The following is an 18,872-nucleotide window of genomic DNA, read 5'->3' as shown; positions in this document are numbered from 1 at the left end:
GTGTAGTGTGTGTGTGTGTGTACTGTAAGATCACTAAGTGCTCTCCTCTCTGTCTTTCCCAGCCTCCTCTTCTCCATGCTCCTTCTCCATCCAGGGTAAAGCCCTCCAGAGTAAAACCCTCCTCAACTCCTACTACTCAGGTTTGTAGCTTTCTTTGTTGAATAGGTTCATATGGAAGAGACACACAATATCAAGTCTGGTAAAAAATGTGGAACAATCAAGTCTCTGTGGAATTTAAAACTAATAAATACATATACATTTCCTACCACGTGCATGTTCATTTTTTAAACATTAAGGATTAATTTGATGATGCCAGTAAGAATGCAGAACTCTCTGTTATTGATACTCTCAGCTTTCAGCTTTTAATATATTTTTTAAAGAAAAGCACTTTAAAACCAGGTTTCTACTGGATCGCTGTATATTATATTGGATGTTGCTTTAGACAAATCATCTGCTAAATGACTGCTGAAAGGAATAGTTCACAAAAAATCAATCAATTAATTAATTATGCTATCAAGCTTCAAAAAGGATACAAAAAACAGACAAAAAAAAACTAAGCCTGTGAATGAATCATTCAGACTGGTTCACCTTAAAACAACTGATTAAAAATAATGATTCATTCATGAATTGGACGTTGCATTAATTCATGAAGACTTGGCATGTAGTGCAGTCATATATTTTTTATAGTATTTTGCATTCCTTTTGAAGCTTTAATAGAGGCATTTTTATCATTTTTTAAAAAACAGTTAGAGTTAAAATTACATGAGGGTGAGTAAAGGATAATATTTTATATTATTTTATATTATTTTATTTTTGTAATTTTAAGTCAAGTCTTTTGTCTTTTTACATTTTTTGTATTTCTATTTTGTTATTCTATTTTATTTTTATTTTAGTTTAGTCATTTTAATGAATAAACTTTTTTATGTGAATGAAGACATGTTATTATTTATTTAACATTTAATTGCAACATTTTTTATGGTTTTAGTTAGCATTTTTCCCGAAGAATCTCTAAACAATATTTCAGTAGCCATGTTGCATTTATGGCAAAGTCAAAAATAAAATGCGTACATAAATGAAAGGATTTCATTTTTATTCCGTTTCAGTTTCTAAGGAGCCAGTCCCTGCCACCGCATCCATAGGTAAGACACTTTCAGTTCTCTGATTATGTGTGGATTACGTTAAACCGTTTCTTTGGTTTCTTTTGATGTGAATGTAGGAGGAAGCTGATCTTAGACAAAATGAATATTCAGAGGCAAATCGCTATTAATCGTGTAGTTTCATTCCAAACCTGCGTGTGTATCTGTGAAACATCTCTGAGTCATAAAGTATGGGTTTAAATGATGAAAGATCATAACATTGACCTTTGAAGTCAAAAGCAGGCGCTCCAGACTTTGGCTCCCATTCGATCAAACTAATTGCAGCTTGTAATTTTCTGGTTTGAGTGAGAAGTCGGCGGCGTCCTCCTCACGCTGATGCGTCCGTCCCACGCTGAGCCAGATTAGAGGAATGAAAGCCCTCTGTCAGTTCAAACAAACTCTATGTTTATATCCCAATGTGTGGAAAGTGATTTGAATCAGATCGTTAGCTTTCGGAATGCTAATTTTCAGATTTGGCAGATCTGTCTGTGACACAAACACACACACACACACACACACCCTCGCATCTTTTCAAAGGCAGATTGACCATTTCATGGCCAATGGCAATAGTTCAATAAAACCTTGACCTTTAATTCATTCATTTTGTTAATGTTTTTGATTATTCGTCCTTCCCTTTCAATTCTGTCATTCATTTGTTAGTTCATTTTGAATCCATTCTTTTCTTCTTGTGTTTTCATTAATCATTATTTCCCTTCATTTTTTTTATCATTTCTTCTTTGCCGAAAGCTTTGAGAAAAACTTGCAGAAATCGAACAGTAATTGGATTTCATCAGTGTCCCAAATTTACAGCAACAACCTGCCATCAACACAGAAATAACTATTGATTGGAAACGATTTGGACATTTACTTTGCCTTCACGTTGAAGCGTGTTTCGAATGAAAACTCACTTTAGCAGCTCCAGTGAACCACAGTACTTCTGCTCCGATGCTGACACTTTCAAGTTTTTCCTGGTCACGCAAAGCTTCATCCTTTACTCGTTCTTCGGGAGATATTGAAAGCATTCTTTACAGTCAGCTTTTGAAAAGGGATTTCTGATAGATATCTTGGTGGGCTCGGGGCTTAGAGTCAGTCCAAAAGCTCATTTCAAAGGTTCACTCTAAAAGGCTCAGATGCAGGGGTCTCTAAACACGCACCTCTGATCCAGACAGCTTCTAGTAGGAGTTTGAAAACTCTCGCTTTAAGCTACACAGCAGCGAAAACCCCGACTCTCCCATACACATACACACTCAACGCCAATAAACCACTGAGAGCAAACGTATTTACAGAGGTTATGAAGGTGGAGATGGCTTGCTTAGTGCCAGGAGATGGAGAAAAGAGAAAATGAGCACATAGGCGGTGTATTGAAGGAAGAGAGAGAGCAAGAGGAAAGGGAAAAAAAACATCAAGCAGTAGGGGAGTTGATTCAGGCGTTTATCGACTGAAGTAATACATTTGGACTGTGAGATATTTGTAAACTGGACGAGAAACATGCCACAATCATACTTTCACATTCATGCCAACCTGACCCAGGGAAGCAAAAGGATGAACGTAGAAATACGAGTAGAAAATCTGAGATTAAAGTAGAGCAGTAGAAGGTGATGGAGGCTGAGAGATGAACGGCAGTTAATGGAGGGCTTGGATGGAGGAAAGAAGGAATGGATCAGGAGAAACGAAAACAAGTTAGAGTGGGACTCTGGGATGTCAGAATAAAACCAGGTATGCTAAAGCAAGTATTAAGCCCTTGGGAGCCAAAGCAGTGTTGAAATTGTTAGTAAATGAAGGTTGTAGGCTTTGATTCATTAGCAATGTTATATAGTGATTATAAAGTTCACAACTTTAGAGTAGGTATTAAGTAGTCTCTTTTGCCCAACAAGGCTGCATATATTTGATATAAAATATAGTAAAAACAGTAATTTCATGAAGTATGGTTCAATATTGTTTGAATATGTTTGAATTTATTTAAAAAATATAATTTATTATTGCAATGCAAGGCTGTTTTTTTCTTTTAGAAATCATTCTATTATGAGGATCTGCATATTAGCATAAAAAAAAATTCTTATTATCAATGTTAAAACACATGTGCTACTTAGTGTTTTTTGTGAAAACCCATTTTTTTGCGTTTCGTAGAATAGCACAGATTTTTTTGTATTAAGCTTATTTTTATTTATTTATTTAGATTATAGAAGTCCTTAACCACCAATCAGGATCCTAATCATGTAAATCAGTTTTTCAAATTTTGATGTCAACATGAAGTGAACATTGAAATCAAATTCCACTTCCTAAATGCTCTACATTTTATTTTGCACAGTTCATCACATAAAGTGTTTGTAATTTTTATTTAAATGCGATTGCTTTGTCTGCGATATCTTGTTGATGATTTTGTTGCCCCTTTTTTCAGTGTCATGGCAGTAAGACAGATTTCAAGAACCATTTCATTTCGCCTTAATGTCAAGTCGCTTTAAAAGTAACATGTTTGTTACATAAAAGAAAGGATAATACAACTAAGACTTAAATTATCTACAAAACAAAGGTCGAATGGATTCCAGAGTCTATCAAGCACTGTAATAAGGAGTGATTGTGTAAAGAAGAATTGAAAAGGTGAAACTGAGTGGAGGGTGAAGATAGTGAGATGGAGAGAAGATAGCAAGAAATACAACTACCAATACAGATAAAAGAATGAGGCATTAAATGAGGAAGGAGGCCTTTTCATTCTGTTTTACAGAGCCCATCTCTCGCTCCGGGTGAGGGCGGTCATATTTCTGTTCTGGAGATGCTCCCTGCCGAAACGATGTCGCTGAGATTACGAGGTCGAGAAAGACTGTCGGCCCCTAATCATTTATAAACCTGCCTATTATGTGGGGCTTCCAGTTCATTTACAGGCTATCGATCACGTTGCGGGACGAAAGCCTTGGTAGTCGCATACAGGAACAGTGAAGGAGGACTCATGCCGACTGTTTTTTAAAATCATTCCTCCTTGTAATACACATCATCAGTGCATCTGATGAGCAGTCTGAGTTTCGCACAAGGGAGAGAGAACATTGTTTTTGAAAGAGAGGATAATGGTGGAGAAAATAGGGTACGTGCGATATAGAGAGCGAAAGATTTAGATTTCGCAGAGGAGTGTGGATACATGTATCTGCAGGATCGATGGGAATGAAAAACAGAATGGAGGAACAGAGATAGGAATGGAGAAAGAGAGAAAGAGAGAGACAAGGGTTGTGTTTCATGGAGAAACGATAGTTTTAGAGGCTGGAAATGGATAAGCCGCCAAGGGATGTGTGTGATTCTGCTGGTTAGTAGACACCTGACGACTCCAGCTTAACTCTGAGAAAGGCATTTAGAGTAATGACATTGGTTAAAGGTTGCTCTTTCCTGGCTTAGGAGACATGCACAAATGAGACCCTCAGTGACCCTCAGTAATAGTAAAGTAATAGTAATAATGCAGTGGTTGCTTACGGTAAAGTAAAAAAGTAATCTCTTTGAAATGGCTCTGTAATTTTTTTTTTTTATGTTGAATGTTGTGTTTTTTGAATAATTCTCGGTTACACTATATTTTAAGTTGTTTTTGGTACAGTTTAATTGTACATTTAATCATAAAGTCATATTAATTAACTACATGTACTTACTGTGTGGTTAGGGTTAGGATTTGGTTTGGGGTTAATTGCGTGTAATAATGCACAATTAATTGTTATTATAATAGTGTTACCCAAATCAAATCGCTATTTGGAACTATTTCAACTATTTCCTGAGATGCAGAGCTGAAGTATAAAAAGGAAAGCATGATGAAAATTCAAAAGAACAGCATTTACTTGAAATAGAAATCTTTTATAACATTAGAAATGCTTCACTATCACCTTTGATCACTTGAATGTGTCATTGCTGAACAAAAGTAACATTTTCCTACGTATAAATATCTTACTGACCCCAAACATTTTAGTGGTGGTGTACATATTTAAACAAACTACTTACTTTAAGATTACTTTTTCAATTCTGTAGCCAAGGACAAAAGGCTTAACATAGCAAAGCACGTTTTATACATCGCAACAATCCAGTGCTAATGTTTATCATAATACTTTGCTAATAATTCTAATGACTTTCATTTATTTTACCTTGAAAGCTTTTTCAACAGGTTTTTTATATCACATTTATTTTCCTCCATATACCCACACGAGAGCCATTCACATATGACATTTGAAAGTAATTTACAATGTCATTATTTAGTCACCTGTGCTTTATTGTGACTTGTCAGGTAATTATTGTTAATGGCAAACACCATAGCAGGTGATCATAATGTAACAGTGCATGCCGATAATTGAGCTTTAATGTGATTTTAGCTCTAATCATCTGAATGCACATAATGCAATGACCACAAAAAGTTCATGCTCAAATGAAAGGAGCCATTATAGATGGAACAAGGCCGAAATGAGAAAATTACCTCCCTAAGGAGAATAGTTACTTGACATACATCTTTTTCTTATGTTCACTCAATATGCGACATGAACTAAATAGCATGCTTTATAATAGATACAGTTGCTTTATCGTTTCATGGCAATTTTTTGTAATGCAGCGAGAACATTGTGTAAGAAACAGTAGGTATGAATGTCTAATATATTGGAAAAAGTGGCAGAGATTATGTAGAGGACTCAACTCTAAATACCTTACTGGCCTGCACGAATCACGTGTAGCTAAATATTCTCAGAAAAATTTATGGATATTGGTTATTTATTTAAATAGCTAGTTATTAAAACCGCATTTACACAATTAAAGATGTGCTACTGTACATAACAAAATTATATCACCTTTACTGAAGCACATACCAAAATCTACTTCAGTATTCATATTGTTTTCCATATGTTTTTTCAGTCATATTTTTATATTCCTTCTTCCTAAGGTGTTCGCAGGACTGAACGTATCCCCTAGGACCTCCAGTAAAATCAGCTAATGGTTCAGTATAATTTATTTATGCGCTGTACTCTTCTTTTTATCAACTCATAACTGTCAGAACACATTATCCTGAACATTTAAAACTACAAAATCTAAACGTTTACCCATAAAGTACATAACTGTCTCTTATATGAGGTCACCTTAAATGTGCAGTTGACCTTTCGTTTCTAGAGCAGGAGCTCTTCGATATTTCTCTGGGTTGGATGTGGCAGACGCGTCGTTTTAACAACATAATACACCCACTGGGCCGCCACTTTGGGATTCGCTCCATGCTGCTGAGACAAAAACACATGAATAATTTATTCCGAAAAAATTGATAGCGATACAGGGAAGAAGGGGAAAGGCAGAGGGTGGGACAGTAAATTGAGAGACCTTAGAGTCTCTAGTGTATACTTCTCTATCGCACACTCTTTTTCTCTTTTAGTGTTTGTATGTTTGCATGAGTCAGAAAAATATGTTTTTTTGCACCATGAAGATGCTAGTCCAAATACGAAGGCATGTAACATTAAAATATTAGGACGTTTTTTAACTGAATTTATTTTGCATAAAGATCAAGCTTAAAATGTAAGGCTTTCCATTGGCTGTTGGCTTTAATTGTTGATTGCTTAGACTATTTAGTATTGTTTAAAAAAGTCTAAATATTGTTAAAAAGAAAAATAATAATTCACCCAAAAATGTTAATTCTGTCATCGATTATTACTTGCTTATTAGCACATTCTTACTTATTCTACATTACTAATCCTACCCAACTATCTTACTAACTAATAAGCAGTAAATAAGCACCTTTTTTAAACTTTTTTTCTTCTGTGGAGCTTTAAAGAAGGTATTCTGAAGAACCAAATAAAACAGGTTCAGTTCCCATTGACTTCCACTGTATTTTTGTTCATGTATTGGAAGTGAGTGGGAACGGGTGTTTTGTGTGCTGGTTGTGAACCTGTTCAGATTCATTGAGCAGCCTCAGCATCTCTGTGCTAGTTACTTTTTGTGCCCTTTAAAAAGACCCTCCCGAGGCTACGATTGTGGCATAATTGTTTTCTTCATTATACATTGTCGCGGCTAATACTTTCAACTTTTCCCTCCCGGCGCTCGAAATTACTTGTATTTCGCCATGTCGAAAGCGTAGATGTTTGGTGTGGATTATAAATTTTTTAGCCTCAGAATTACTTTAAGTGTATAATGAATTTTCAAGGCGAGTAAGATGCAAATAGCCACATTAATAATTTGTCGAGTAATATTCCATCCCTCTATGCATCTGAATGCTTTAGCCGGTTAAAGGAGGCCATATGAAGAAAAAAAAAAAATCTGTCGTTTGCTTCCCCCATTCCTCTAGTTAATGAACTCATTAACATCAATAAACTACTTCCCAGTCTTATTCTAATAAAAGAGTTTGCAAGGACGGACTGTCTGCGTCTCAGTGTATTGTCATGCATAACTGAAGTCTGCAGCGAGCTGTGATTGAATGGCACTCAGATAGCTCACAGTAGTCGAGGTCTTAGCCGAGCTTTCAGGGTTTTGGTCTTGATTGAGAGGTATTAGTGCACAGTAAACAAAGCTGTGCTTTTTTTTGAGATCAACATGATATCCTAGACAGCAAATATTTGTGTTTTCTTAGTCATTTTCTGCGTGGTTCTGCAGATTATGTAGTATCTGTGTGGTGTGGTTGGCTAGTTCCCTTAAAATTGTATTCACGTTTGTTTGCTCTGAGCTCATCTTTATACTTCAAAAAGTTATGAGAAAGTAAGTATTTACATTTAAAATCAATTCAATGAATCCAAAATGTGTTTTTCTGTATTAATATTTCAAAAACTGTTTTCAGAATATTAGAATGATTTCTAAAGGATCACGTGAGGCAAAAGACTGCTGATGCCATCAGAGTGACAAATATATATATTGAATAGGTTGCAATATTTTGAAAAGACTTGTTTATTTATATTTTGGATAACGGAGATGGCCATTGCATTTGTTATATATTTATGCTTTTATGTATTTTTTTTATGCAGGTTGATTTTGCTGTTTAAATATTGATAATATTAGCAGCAATAGGAACAATTTAGAAGAATCCAATTTAATCTTTAGATGGTCTGAAATAGATATGCACTATTCATTATAGCAGTTCAACCTGCCTAGGTTGTAAATTATTGAATAAAAGCACAATCTTCTAGCGTTTTCATTTTTGCCCAAGGCTTTTACATTGATAGATTGTAATATACGTGGGAGATTGTGAATCTGTAGAAATGAATAATGCCTTTTCTAGGTAAACTGTAAGTTAAACACGGTGCTCAGTGGAAACGATACACTACAAAACAAAGAATTTTTTGCTAAAATGACTAGAAGGGTCCATTTTACTTTTGCGCCATGAATACAAGAAAGTGCAACCCAGAGTTTTCTGCCTTGCTTGCCTTGTTCTGTGTCAAAGCAGCCACCTTCCAGCTGGCGATTGGACATTGTGATGGTTACTCAAGGATTGTGAATTGTTCCTCTACAGATGGCAGCCACAGTGAGATGTCCCAGCCCTCGATGACCATCCAGACGTACCCATATGGAGGCTGTGAGTCGGTGGAGATGTCCTACCAGGCCGGCCAGTTCCAACCGGCCATCAGAGTCGCAGACTTACTCCAACACATCACTCAAATGAAGTGTGGACAGGGTTATGGCTTTAAAGAGGAGTACGAGGTAAGAATTCTTCAGCTTGAGTGACTGCCATCAATGAGAATGAAACTTTCAATACGGCAAGTTATTTACAGTATATAGCACATATCATACACAATGGCAGTTCAAAGTGCTTTCCAAGTGACTTGACCCTGAAGAGAGCAGATAAAAGGATGTTGAATCTGATTTGTTTTCTGCATTTTGTGAATGAAGCCGTCTTTACTATATGTGACACTTTGCTAAAAGTTCTGTAGCTCTTAATATGATTAGCTTACTTTTTTTAGTATATTCAATTCGTAAAAAGTATGTCAGATCAAGCCTCTCTGCAGTAATTACGACAACCCCACAGCTATGAAATTTGTTTTTGCCTTTGCATGCACTGTAAGCCCAAAAAATGATGTGAAATGAATCTTAATTTAGTTTTATTGAACGGGTTATTAAAATATCAGGGTTTTTTTTAATCATTCAATAATGACTGTTTTTTTTTTTTGCCAGATTCGTATTGTTTTATTTCTTAAACACATACTATAACACTTTTGAATTACTAATTAAAGCGCGCCTGTGCTTATTAAAAGAAGCAGGTCTGCGCATCTCGATGACATGCTGGCATTTTGTTAAGAAAAGGTCATGTGAGATATGATGCACTACTAGAAAAATCAGCCCACACAGTGGGCCACCGAAGATCAACCCCCCGTGACAATAAAACCAATTATCTTTCACTGTCTAAACCTTTATTGGTAAGAATATGCAAAGACCTTTGTGTCGATAGCATGTCTTATTCTGGATTTTAAAAAAGCACGGTAACCTCGGGTTTGAAGGCTCACTTATCTCTGCCGTCCGTCCTCACACACGATCACATTAATAATAGAAATAAAGAACTCCTTTTTTTATTGTTCACGAAGGTCAGCAACATAGAAATTGCATCCAATTGATTGTCTCTTTCATTTGAACATATAAAGATATGTTTTTGTGCATGTGTCTTGTTTTTGTCTGTTTTTAAGATACAGATGTTGAAGTTTGATAAAGTGTTTTACGATTGAGAAATCTCACACTGGCATTGCTGTGGCTCTGTTTTTTGTTTGAATAGTGCTTGAGGAAAGATACTGCCAACAAAAGAGAGATATGAAATGAACCTTTGATAAGGTCATTTATTTTTCCTCTAAATGCATTTCCTACAAATTGTGGCTTTGAAGTAGCTGCCTTGTATGAGTTCCAGCTTCACTTTGTGATTTGTTTTCATTAAAGGGATCGTTCACCCTCCAAAAATGACAATTCTGTCATCATTTACTCACCCTTATGTCGTTCCAAACCCTTTCTTTCTTCGTTGCAACACAAGTTTTGACAATTTTTCAAAGAATGTACTGGCTGCACTTGTCCTTGCAATAAAACTGAATGTGGTCCGAAGCTTTTAAAAAAAAAAAAACACCTTAAAAGTACAATAAAAGTAGAAATTGTGCTGAAGTAGAGTTCAGACTTTTTAATGTTTTCAAATCAAGTTTCTTGTGCTCGCCAATCTGCATTTATTTGATCGGATATGCAGTGAAAAGAGTAATGGAAAATAGAGAAATATTACTGCAGTTTCAAACTGTTTTCTATCTTCTATTAGTCATTATTGGTGACCAAAAAGGTTTGAGGGTGAGTAAAATATGTGACTGAACTTAAGTAGCACAGGTATATTTGTAGCAATAGACAAAAATACATTGTATGGGTCAAAATGATCAGAGATGTAGCATGCAGTATGATTATAGTTCAGAATTATTTGTGATGGCATATTCACAACATTTCGGCTTGTAAACATCTTATTCAGAATCATAATATGGAATCTGGTCTTTCTGAACAGATTGCAAAAATACTCTTAAGTAAGCGTTCGAAGTATTGCGGAAACATTCAGAAGAAAACTTTGCTTGAGTCTAAGTATGAATCATATTATTGTGTATTCAGACAGGGCCTTCGTGAATGACCCTGACAACAAGAGACATCGGTGAATTAGAGAGGATGGATGCTCTCTGTGTCCAAATTTTCAATCACCTGGATTGAAGGCATGTTAAAAAAGTGAAAGATTGCACTTTTAAAGGCGATACTCTCATTTATAAAGAATGACTCATAGTTATCTGTCATACATCTGATGCACTATTATAGATGATAAAATAACATCTTGTTCTGTACTATCTATTTTGACCAGTTTATGTGTTCGCATTTACAACTGTGAGTGTTAGAAATGGGATAACGCAGCTCTGCACCAAGCCTGAAGGAGATCTAGATCTTAGAGAGGTCTGTCCTAACTCTCTTACTCTCCTAACAGGATCACTTGAAGCGTTAGGAAAGGCCCAGCTTAATTTCAGTAGTGGAATGCTCAGCTGTATAGGCTGCTTTAGGCCGTCCCAAGTGTTGAGGTAAACATGAGATAGATGTATGGCTGGCAGCTCATTCCTGTCATAGGCAGTCTGATAGCACCAGAGCCCGTGCCTCCGTGTTTAAAGGGTCATTCATCAAGGCAGACGTTTTTATAACGCCTTTTTGTTATCGCCTCTCTCTTCTAACCTGATTTGCCTCACAAGTTTGCCTGCAAATGAAGTTGGCAGCTTTTTGCATCAGCCCATCTCTATCCTTGCCGCTGAAAATAAGTCATTTTTCCTAATATGCGGTGAAGGAGGAGAAACTCAATACATTTACACTGAGTTGAATGGAGTGCTTGCTTACTGGCTTGTGACTGGCTGATATGAGCGAGAGCACATTAGGGGCAAATACGTCGTTTCCCATAATGCACGTTTTACTATGAAATTGCATGTGGTTTTTACTGCAAATGAGATTTTAATGTTACCTAGTGCTCAATAATTGACTTTATTTTTTTCAGCTTTTTAACTTAAAATAGAGCATCAAGATAATTAGCTAAGAAATTAAAATACATTCACATTAAGATAAATGTCATAAATGGTACAGATATGGACTTGTTCATCAGTACACACTCTGACAGATAAATGAAATTAATTTAATTAAATATCTTAATTCTATTTTTAATTATGTAATATTTTTAAAACTTAAGCAGCTGCATCCATATAATTTTTCTGAACATCTATGCTTTTACACTTTGTTTTAATCTCCTACATTAAGACTGAATCGTGCTTGTTTCACACTTCTCATGTTTAAAGAATGTTCATACATTTAAATTTATTTTCACAACTCATTGATTTATGCTGGTCAGCAATGTGAAAAAGGACTTGAAAATATTACTAAAAGTCAAATAAATGCAAATGATAAACAATGTCAAATTTATCAGTTGATAAGATCATTTTTTAGGGCATTAGTGTATCTTGCATCTCTAATTTTACATGACATGTAAAGTAGAACAAGCAGTTGAGACAGAAGGAATTTAGATGGATGAGATGTGATGGGCAGAGAGTGAGTGATGCAGATCTGATCATGTTGGTAAAAGCTGATGATGGCCACCTGTGTGTGTGTGTGTGTGTGTGTGTGTGTGTGTGTGTGTGTTTGTGTGTGTCAGCACAATAGCATCATTAATCTCAGCCTGCCAGATGTGTGATTACAGAGAGAAGAAACAAGAAGACGTTAATGGTATGGAGAAGGTTACAATGGCCCCATGAAGTATTTGGACATCTAAGTAACGTGTGAATGTCACTGCATTAGATAACAAAAAAGCAAAATGATGAAGAGTAGAAGTGTAGCTGATGAAGATGATTATGACATGTTTGTCATTGTAAGGTTGGAAGAGGTCTGACAGTGTCTCTGCAGTCCTTGTGTCCACACACACACACACACACATGCATGCACGCCTCGTTTTATTCTTTAGTCTTCTCATCACTTCTCTAAAGTATTAATAGTATCAAAAACAGAAGATCAGAAGACGAGAGAGGCTCCAGTGAGGACATTTTTGGAGGGTGGATGAGGAATCCAGTACAGAACAAATGAAGAATAAGTTTAGCTCACTGCCAGAAGACAGAAGTTTAAGGCTTTTTGTGTAGCGATTCTCTCCGGATGTCTCGAAATGTATCATTAAGAAGCCCTCAAACAGTTTTAGCATCACATTCTGTCAGGCAGACAGAGATTTTGGCTATAACTGACTCAGTTGCCCTGACTGTACCGCGATAATAATGAGAACATGGGCAGAGTTGCCAGATCCCAGCATCCCTGTGCATGAATGAATGTGACTGATTTATTGGAAGGGTTGCCAGATCATGTTTAATTCACACATGAAAGAGCAATTGAACAAAAATGAGGCTTTGTGAGGTTTCGGTTTTCACAGGTGCCAGCTCACGTTTAATGCACGTGAAGGAACCGAGCGGCAGAGATGATGCAGTCTGCATGTTCAGGCTTCTGTGCTTCTATGTCCAGATGGCATCCATCATACATCCTTGGGAGAGAAAAACAGTTTTACTTGTTCATGTAGGACCCTACCTGATGCTGATCGATTCACCCAACCAGAACAGTCAATTCATTAAAAACTTTTGCATGTAGTGATGCATGATTTACACAATTAATTTGCACTATTCTTTTTTTAAATTCTTGGTTGTTGTTTTTTTGGTTATTTATTTACTTTTTTATTCGTTTTTCTATCCATCCATCTAATCATCTGGTATTCCTTTTAATGGCCCTACACACTAATAGAGGTACCAAAATGTAAATACAAGTGGATAGAGTACAGTTCATGCAATAAATACAATTCATTATGTAATATCTAGTTACTGACATTATATTTTCATTATATTATATGTCATTCACTGATGGCCTACAGGTATTATAATCAATTTTCTTTTTGTTAAACCTTAATTATATAAACTGGCAATGAATTTGTAATACATTTTTTGACCCTTTTTGTTTTTTGGGGGTTTTTTATGTCACTAAAGGTATGCACTATTAAAAAAACCTTTTAGTGTATTATAAGAAAAGACACATCATGAAGCCTGTGAATGAACTTTTATCTCAGTCGATTTTCTTTTGCTGTTCTTTTACAGAGATTTCTTTTAAAGATAGACCTTCACTAAATTGCTGCATCACCTCTCCCATTCATCTTTAAAATGTGCTTGTTTTGAATCACTTTGTCCATGAAGTCTTTTTTTTAATTCAGACTCTTTGCAGACCACCGTTGTTTCTCTAGATCTGTCACCGTAAATGGCTTGTCTTGTGTGTGCTGGACAGGATGAAGATTGCACTACGGCTTTAAGTGGCCACCATTCAGCGCTCTTGTCTGACATTTCAGAGTCTTGTCTTTGCCCCAAGGCTAAAGGATGAGTCTACAATTACCAGACTCTTCCAAACACAAGAGTCTTTCAGTGATATCAAGGGAAAAGAGATACCTAACTTGACCTGTTATTTTAGAAAAGCTTCTCAAAGTTTAAAAAGTTTAACTGAACAGAAATCAGAAAATATAGGTATAGGTATATGCGTGAAAGCAGTCTCTGTAGTGGAGGAACGCATTAAAAAATGTTCTTGATTTTATTCCAGGGTCTGGCTGAGGGACAAACGGCACCGTGGGAAACTGCCAAGAAGGATGAAAACCGTAACAAGAATCGCTACGGCAACATCATCGCTTGTGAGTACTGAAACAACAAGGAGCCTAAATAGTGTTTAAGCTTCATTTGTAACTCAAATTGTGGGGTCTGCACATTACTCCTCAACCACACCAATGGATTTGTATTTTCATTATGCTTAAAAAGTAGGCCTACGATGGAAGTACTCTTCTACAGTGATGTATCAGATGGTAATATCATTATATTTATTTTAGGTTTACAACATCCTTTAAGGTAAGATCATATTGTAAATCCACAGTATTGCACAGTACTGAACCACTTCATTCAAAAAAGTCACAAAATCTGCCATGGTGCTAAACTGGTGCATTTAAATACTATGGCACTTTATTGTATATTTTCTAAGTACAATGGTTTTTCCATACAATTTAAATACTATGTTAACATGGTACACCAAGGTATTTCAAAGAATACTTGTATTAAAGCTGTCAAAGCGTTATGGTATTTCCATGGGAGTAACACGATAGACTTTCTTAATTATTTTGCTAATATAGCACCATTAAATGATATCTGGTTGTTTTCCATTATATTTCTTCTACAACATTCAGTTGTCACTGTCACGGTGCTCTTAAAATGAGATGAAACATTGGGCCAAATGAAATAACCTGTCACTCGCTGATGGCCAGCGGGTATTATGATGAATTTGCTATTAGTTAAACCCATTTAATTATACAAGTTGCTAATGAAAACTGTCCATCAGGCTGTTCATCAGTACAACGGATCATTTTTTGTGGAAAAATGGAGATAAGAAAGATGGCTTTATTTAACACCAGGTGCCTAGGGTGTTGCTTGTGACTTTAGCATATATAGTAATGTGTTACATTTAGCACAGCATTTTTGTAATAGTTAAATGATGCTTTAAAAAACACCTAAACTTAATTCTTATGTTGACTGTTAAAAACATGAAAATGAGTAATTATGATTCGAATGCACGTATTATAAAGCAGATCGGTCCCTTCTTGTTATATTTGATAATAGCTTTATGGATTATCATGTCGCTACATTTAATGTAACCAAATGCATCGGGGTAATGGGTTTTTAAGTAACTGAAATGTCTCAAGTCTACCAGCCAAGGGAGGACGTTGTTTTGTGAAGCATTTCATTATGTGAATGCATGTTTAACCACCCCAAATTGGAGCGATGTCTTACAAACTGAGCCAAGAAAAAAAATTAACCCACAAACAAAATTGGCCGTGCATCCCTTGATTAACTTTGACAATTTATGGGAGACGAGGAAAGCCGTTTCAATTAGAGACATCTGTCCGGTCTCTCTCATCCCTTCAGTGTTTCAGCAGGCAGTGCCAGCCATTCAAGCCCATATGGTCATCTATAATTCACGAGACTCTACACCCAAAATAAACTGTTATTGGCAAACATTTACATATCAGAGAACGAGAAAAGGGGGGGGGGGTTGGATTGGGAAGATGGCTGTATTTACTCCTGCTCGCCTTCAAAACCAATTTCTGCTTTTCTGCGTACGCTGAGTTTTTTGTATCTTTTCCAAATGATTCCTCATTAGTATATTTCGTCAATTATGGTTGGTAGGGAGGTATGTGCAGCCTACTATGATTTGGCGCAGGACACTTGACAGATGCGGGCCGTTGAGCCCCTTTGCGTGCTCTGTTTGGACTGAGATTGCAGGAAATGCTTTGGCAGCAGGTTTGGATAGGAACGGATGAGTCACGGCATACCTAAGGGTCTGATCCTAAAGAGGAGAACAATGACATCACAGAGAACACAACAGAAAGAGCGGAACGGTGGCCGGTTGGTAATGGAATGTTTAAAGGAGAAACGATTGCAGCTCGGTTCTTACCTGAAATTGAAGTATTTCGTTACAGGAATTTAAATTTTGAAGATTGCATGAAAGATGAATCTCAGATTTCCAAAAGAAGAAGATTAAAAAAACGATACTTTGTTAAAGGGGTAGTATAATGCTATTTTAAACAACATTGTTTAGTTTATTTGGTGTAACAGAACGTCATTTTTTTGCTGTACATTAATGTAGCTATTCTATGCCCCGCCTCTCTCAAATGTGGAATACACTGCGAAACCCATTGTGCTGTGTGAATTAATAACAACACATACTTCTATAATGTACTTAAAGTGCTCTATTTTCACACAATAATTTTCTACTTAATATACTAAAAAATATTCTTTAGTACTTAAGATCATCAAGGTGTACTCAGCTGTGCTATTTTGAGACACCATGAATATGAACTAAAATGGACCTTTAACATACTAGTTATCACTTGTAGCACACTTGAAACCATCTTTCATATAATAGTACACTCAAGTATGCTACAAGTGGTATCTAAATACATTTTTAAAAACAAAGTATGTTAAAAGTGCATTTTAGTTTAACTTTATGGTGTCTCAAAATAGCACAGTTGAGTAGTTAAGAAGAACTAAATAATAATTTTTAGTATAAAATTACAGAGCACTTTAAGTACATCATAGAAGTGTACTTGGTTTTTTTCCCTGGAAATCCACAAAGGAGATATTTGCCAATATGAGGTGGGATAGTTAAAGGTATAGTTCTCTGAGCTATAAAAGCTATAATAAATAGTGTTACCACAAATAGGGTCCAGAGATGTTTGGGTCCCCAAGTTCTTCAAAATATCTAATTTTGTGATATTTTTTGTTTTCACTTAGTTTAAAGGGATAGTTCACCCAAAAATGTCCAAGATGTAGGTGACTTTGTTTCTTCAGTAGAATACAAACGTTTCATGAGTCATTATATACTCTACTTGTAGTGCAAAGGAAATTTTCCTTCGTATGAACTGAATTCAGTTCTGGTACTGACTAAAACTCTCACATGATGCAATTCATGTAGCGAACACCAACATCACACAATCATCCCATGAAGAGGGATGAAACCCCCAAAGGATAACCAACACACATCGGCTCATTATCCAAACCGTCACTCATTTTAACCAGTTAGTATCGATGCCTTTGTGGATCTGAGGTTAAAATATGCAAGGTAAGGCACCTGCTGAATAATAAATGTCCTGGTTGTTCATCTTCATTAGTCCAAACACAGAGGAGAGCGTGTCTTGCGCTTTTAAGTGCTCTGCACGCATGGATCCGTGTGTCTGGATGAAGACACCTTCTCATTTCTTCTCTCTGAGATCCTTAAATTTTGACATTTATTCCCTTCACGTAGTGCTGCCAGAATCGTCAGGTTCCCTTGAAGTCTTTGCAGGAAAAAAAACCTCCTCTGATGTATTGACCAAAGCTGGAGTATTAGCATTCACATGAGCTGTGTAGTGTACTACGCTCTCGCTTCTGTTTGTTTGTTTATCGCCATCTATTAATGCTCTTAACCAAGAATAAACACCTAATCAGATCCATCATTTACATTAAGATGATTAGTGGATTTAGACATCATCAATATTTAGAGGTTGCTGTTTTTAATAGATCAGAAAACTCTTGTTATGCTTTATTCAAGCTTCGGCTTTTTAATTTGGATGAGAACTGAATTTGATATTGATATTGAAATTCCACTTTTGAGTGTAGAAGCACAGCGTTTGTGAGATTTCTATGGAAATAAACACTGAAGAAGTGAAAAGGTCCAGCAAAAGTCTTCATTTAATATCATTACTCTCTAGGAGAAACAAATTGAGATACTAAAGAGTGATGCATCTATCCTTTAGCTAGTTATATAAACTAATAGGATCACTTCTTTACAAAAATGGGGCGAATAACAGATGGAAATTAATTTCTTTAATAAGAATCCTTGCGTATGTGGCAAATAGGATCCTTTTTATTGCCTTTGGTACAAATTAACCTTCCGAAATGAATCCCTTTCAGATTAGGATGACACTTGTCCTAACACCGAGCTCTCAAAGCTCAAGCGTTCGCATAAACACTTCTGCTGCTTTCTAAAACCCTCTCAGGTAGACTTCATGAGCAAAGCGTCTTATCCCAGAGCGGATGGAAATGGATTAAACTGGATTAGAGTGTTTCGCTCTCACGCCACGAGGTGTGTGCGACAGCACTCGGCCCATTTGACACAGGAACCTCTTTTCTGCCGAGCAGGGATTTAATAGGCTGTTTAGGTGTATAATGCACTGGGGCCAGCTGACAACACACTGAGGTTATATATAAGAGCAGCGGCGAGGACACAGGCTTAAGAGAGCGCTGATTAAGAGACTGCTGACATTTTTAGGATAGGGTACTTTTAAACACACGAAAGAACCGAGTTGTTCTCTTTGTGATTCCTTTACTTTAAAATGAGGTGCAAAATAAGAGATTTTTAATGTTAGCACTGCACCTGAAATGCACATTTTAGCCCAATGCTGCTTTTGTGTTTTGTTGTTGTTGTTGTTGTTGTTGTTGTTCTTCAGTGATTGCATCAGTATGATCAGGCAGATAACATATGCAATGCATGGCCCTTAGAAAATATTCGGGAAAGTATGAGAGAGAGAGAGAGAGAGAGAGAGAGATTGTTGTGGGTTGCTTCCTCCTGGCCCAAGTCAGAAGAGCAGCTAGATATAGACCCATTTAAAAAAAGGTTTAGGAATAGTGACTCTCAACATTTAGAAAAGCAATAGCATACCCATCCTCATTTAACCGCATGACGTGAGGAATCACTGAGTCA

At 36.3% G+C, this 18,872-nt stretch overlaps 1 protein-coding gene across 15 annotated transcripts in view; it reads left to right on the top strand.

Moving 5' to 3' along the window:
• Positions 1-18,872, top strand: part of ptprt (protein tyrosine phosphatase receptor type T) — a 207,313-nt gene that overhangs the window by 162,430 nt on the left and 26,011 nt on the right. For all 15 annotated transcript variants that reach the window (XM_043242178.1, XM_043242190.1, XM_043242191.1 and 12 more), the window contains 4 exons: positions 63-140; positions 1,104-1,139; positions 8,566-8,753; positions 14,190-14,277. In XM_043242178.1, coding sequence (XP_043098113.1) covers positions 63-140; positions 1,104-1,139; positions 8,566-8,753; positions 14,190-14,277 — 390 coding nt within the window. The remainder of the gene's footprint in view (positions 1-62; positions 141-1,103; positions 1,140-8,565; positions 8,754-14,189; positions 14,278-18,872) is intronic.

This window comes from Puntigrus tetrazona, chromosome 6 (genome assembly GCF_018831695.1).
Source record: "Puntigrus tetrazona isolate hp1 chromosome 6, ASM1883169v1, whole genome shotgun sequence".
NCBI lineage: Eukaryota > Metazoa > Chordata > Actinopteri > Cypriniformes > Cyprinidae > Puntigrus > Puntigrus tetrazona.
Note: the sequence above shows the minus strand (reverse complement) of the source record. Positions and strands in the feature narration are given on the sequence as shown.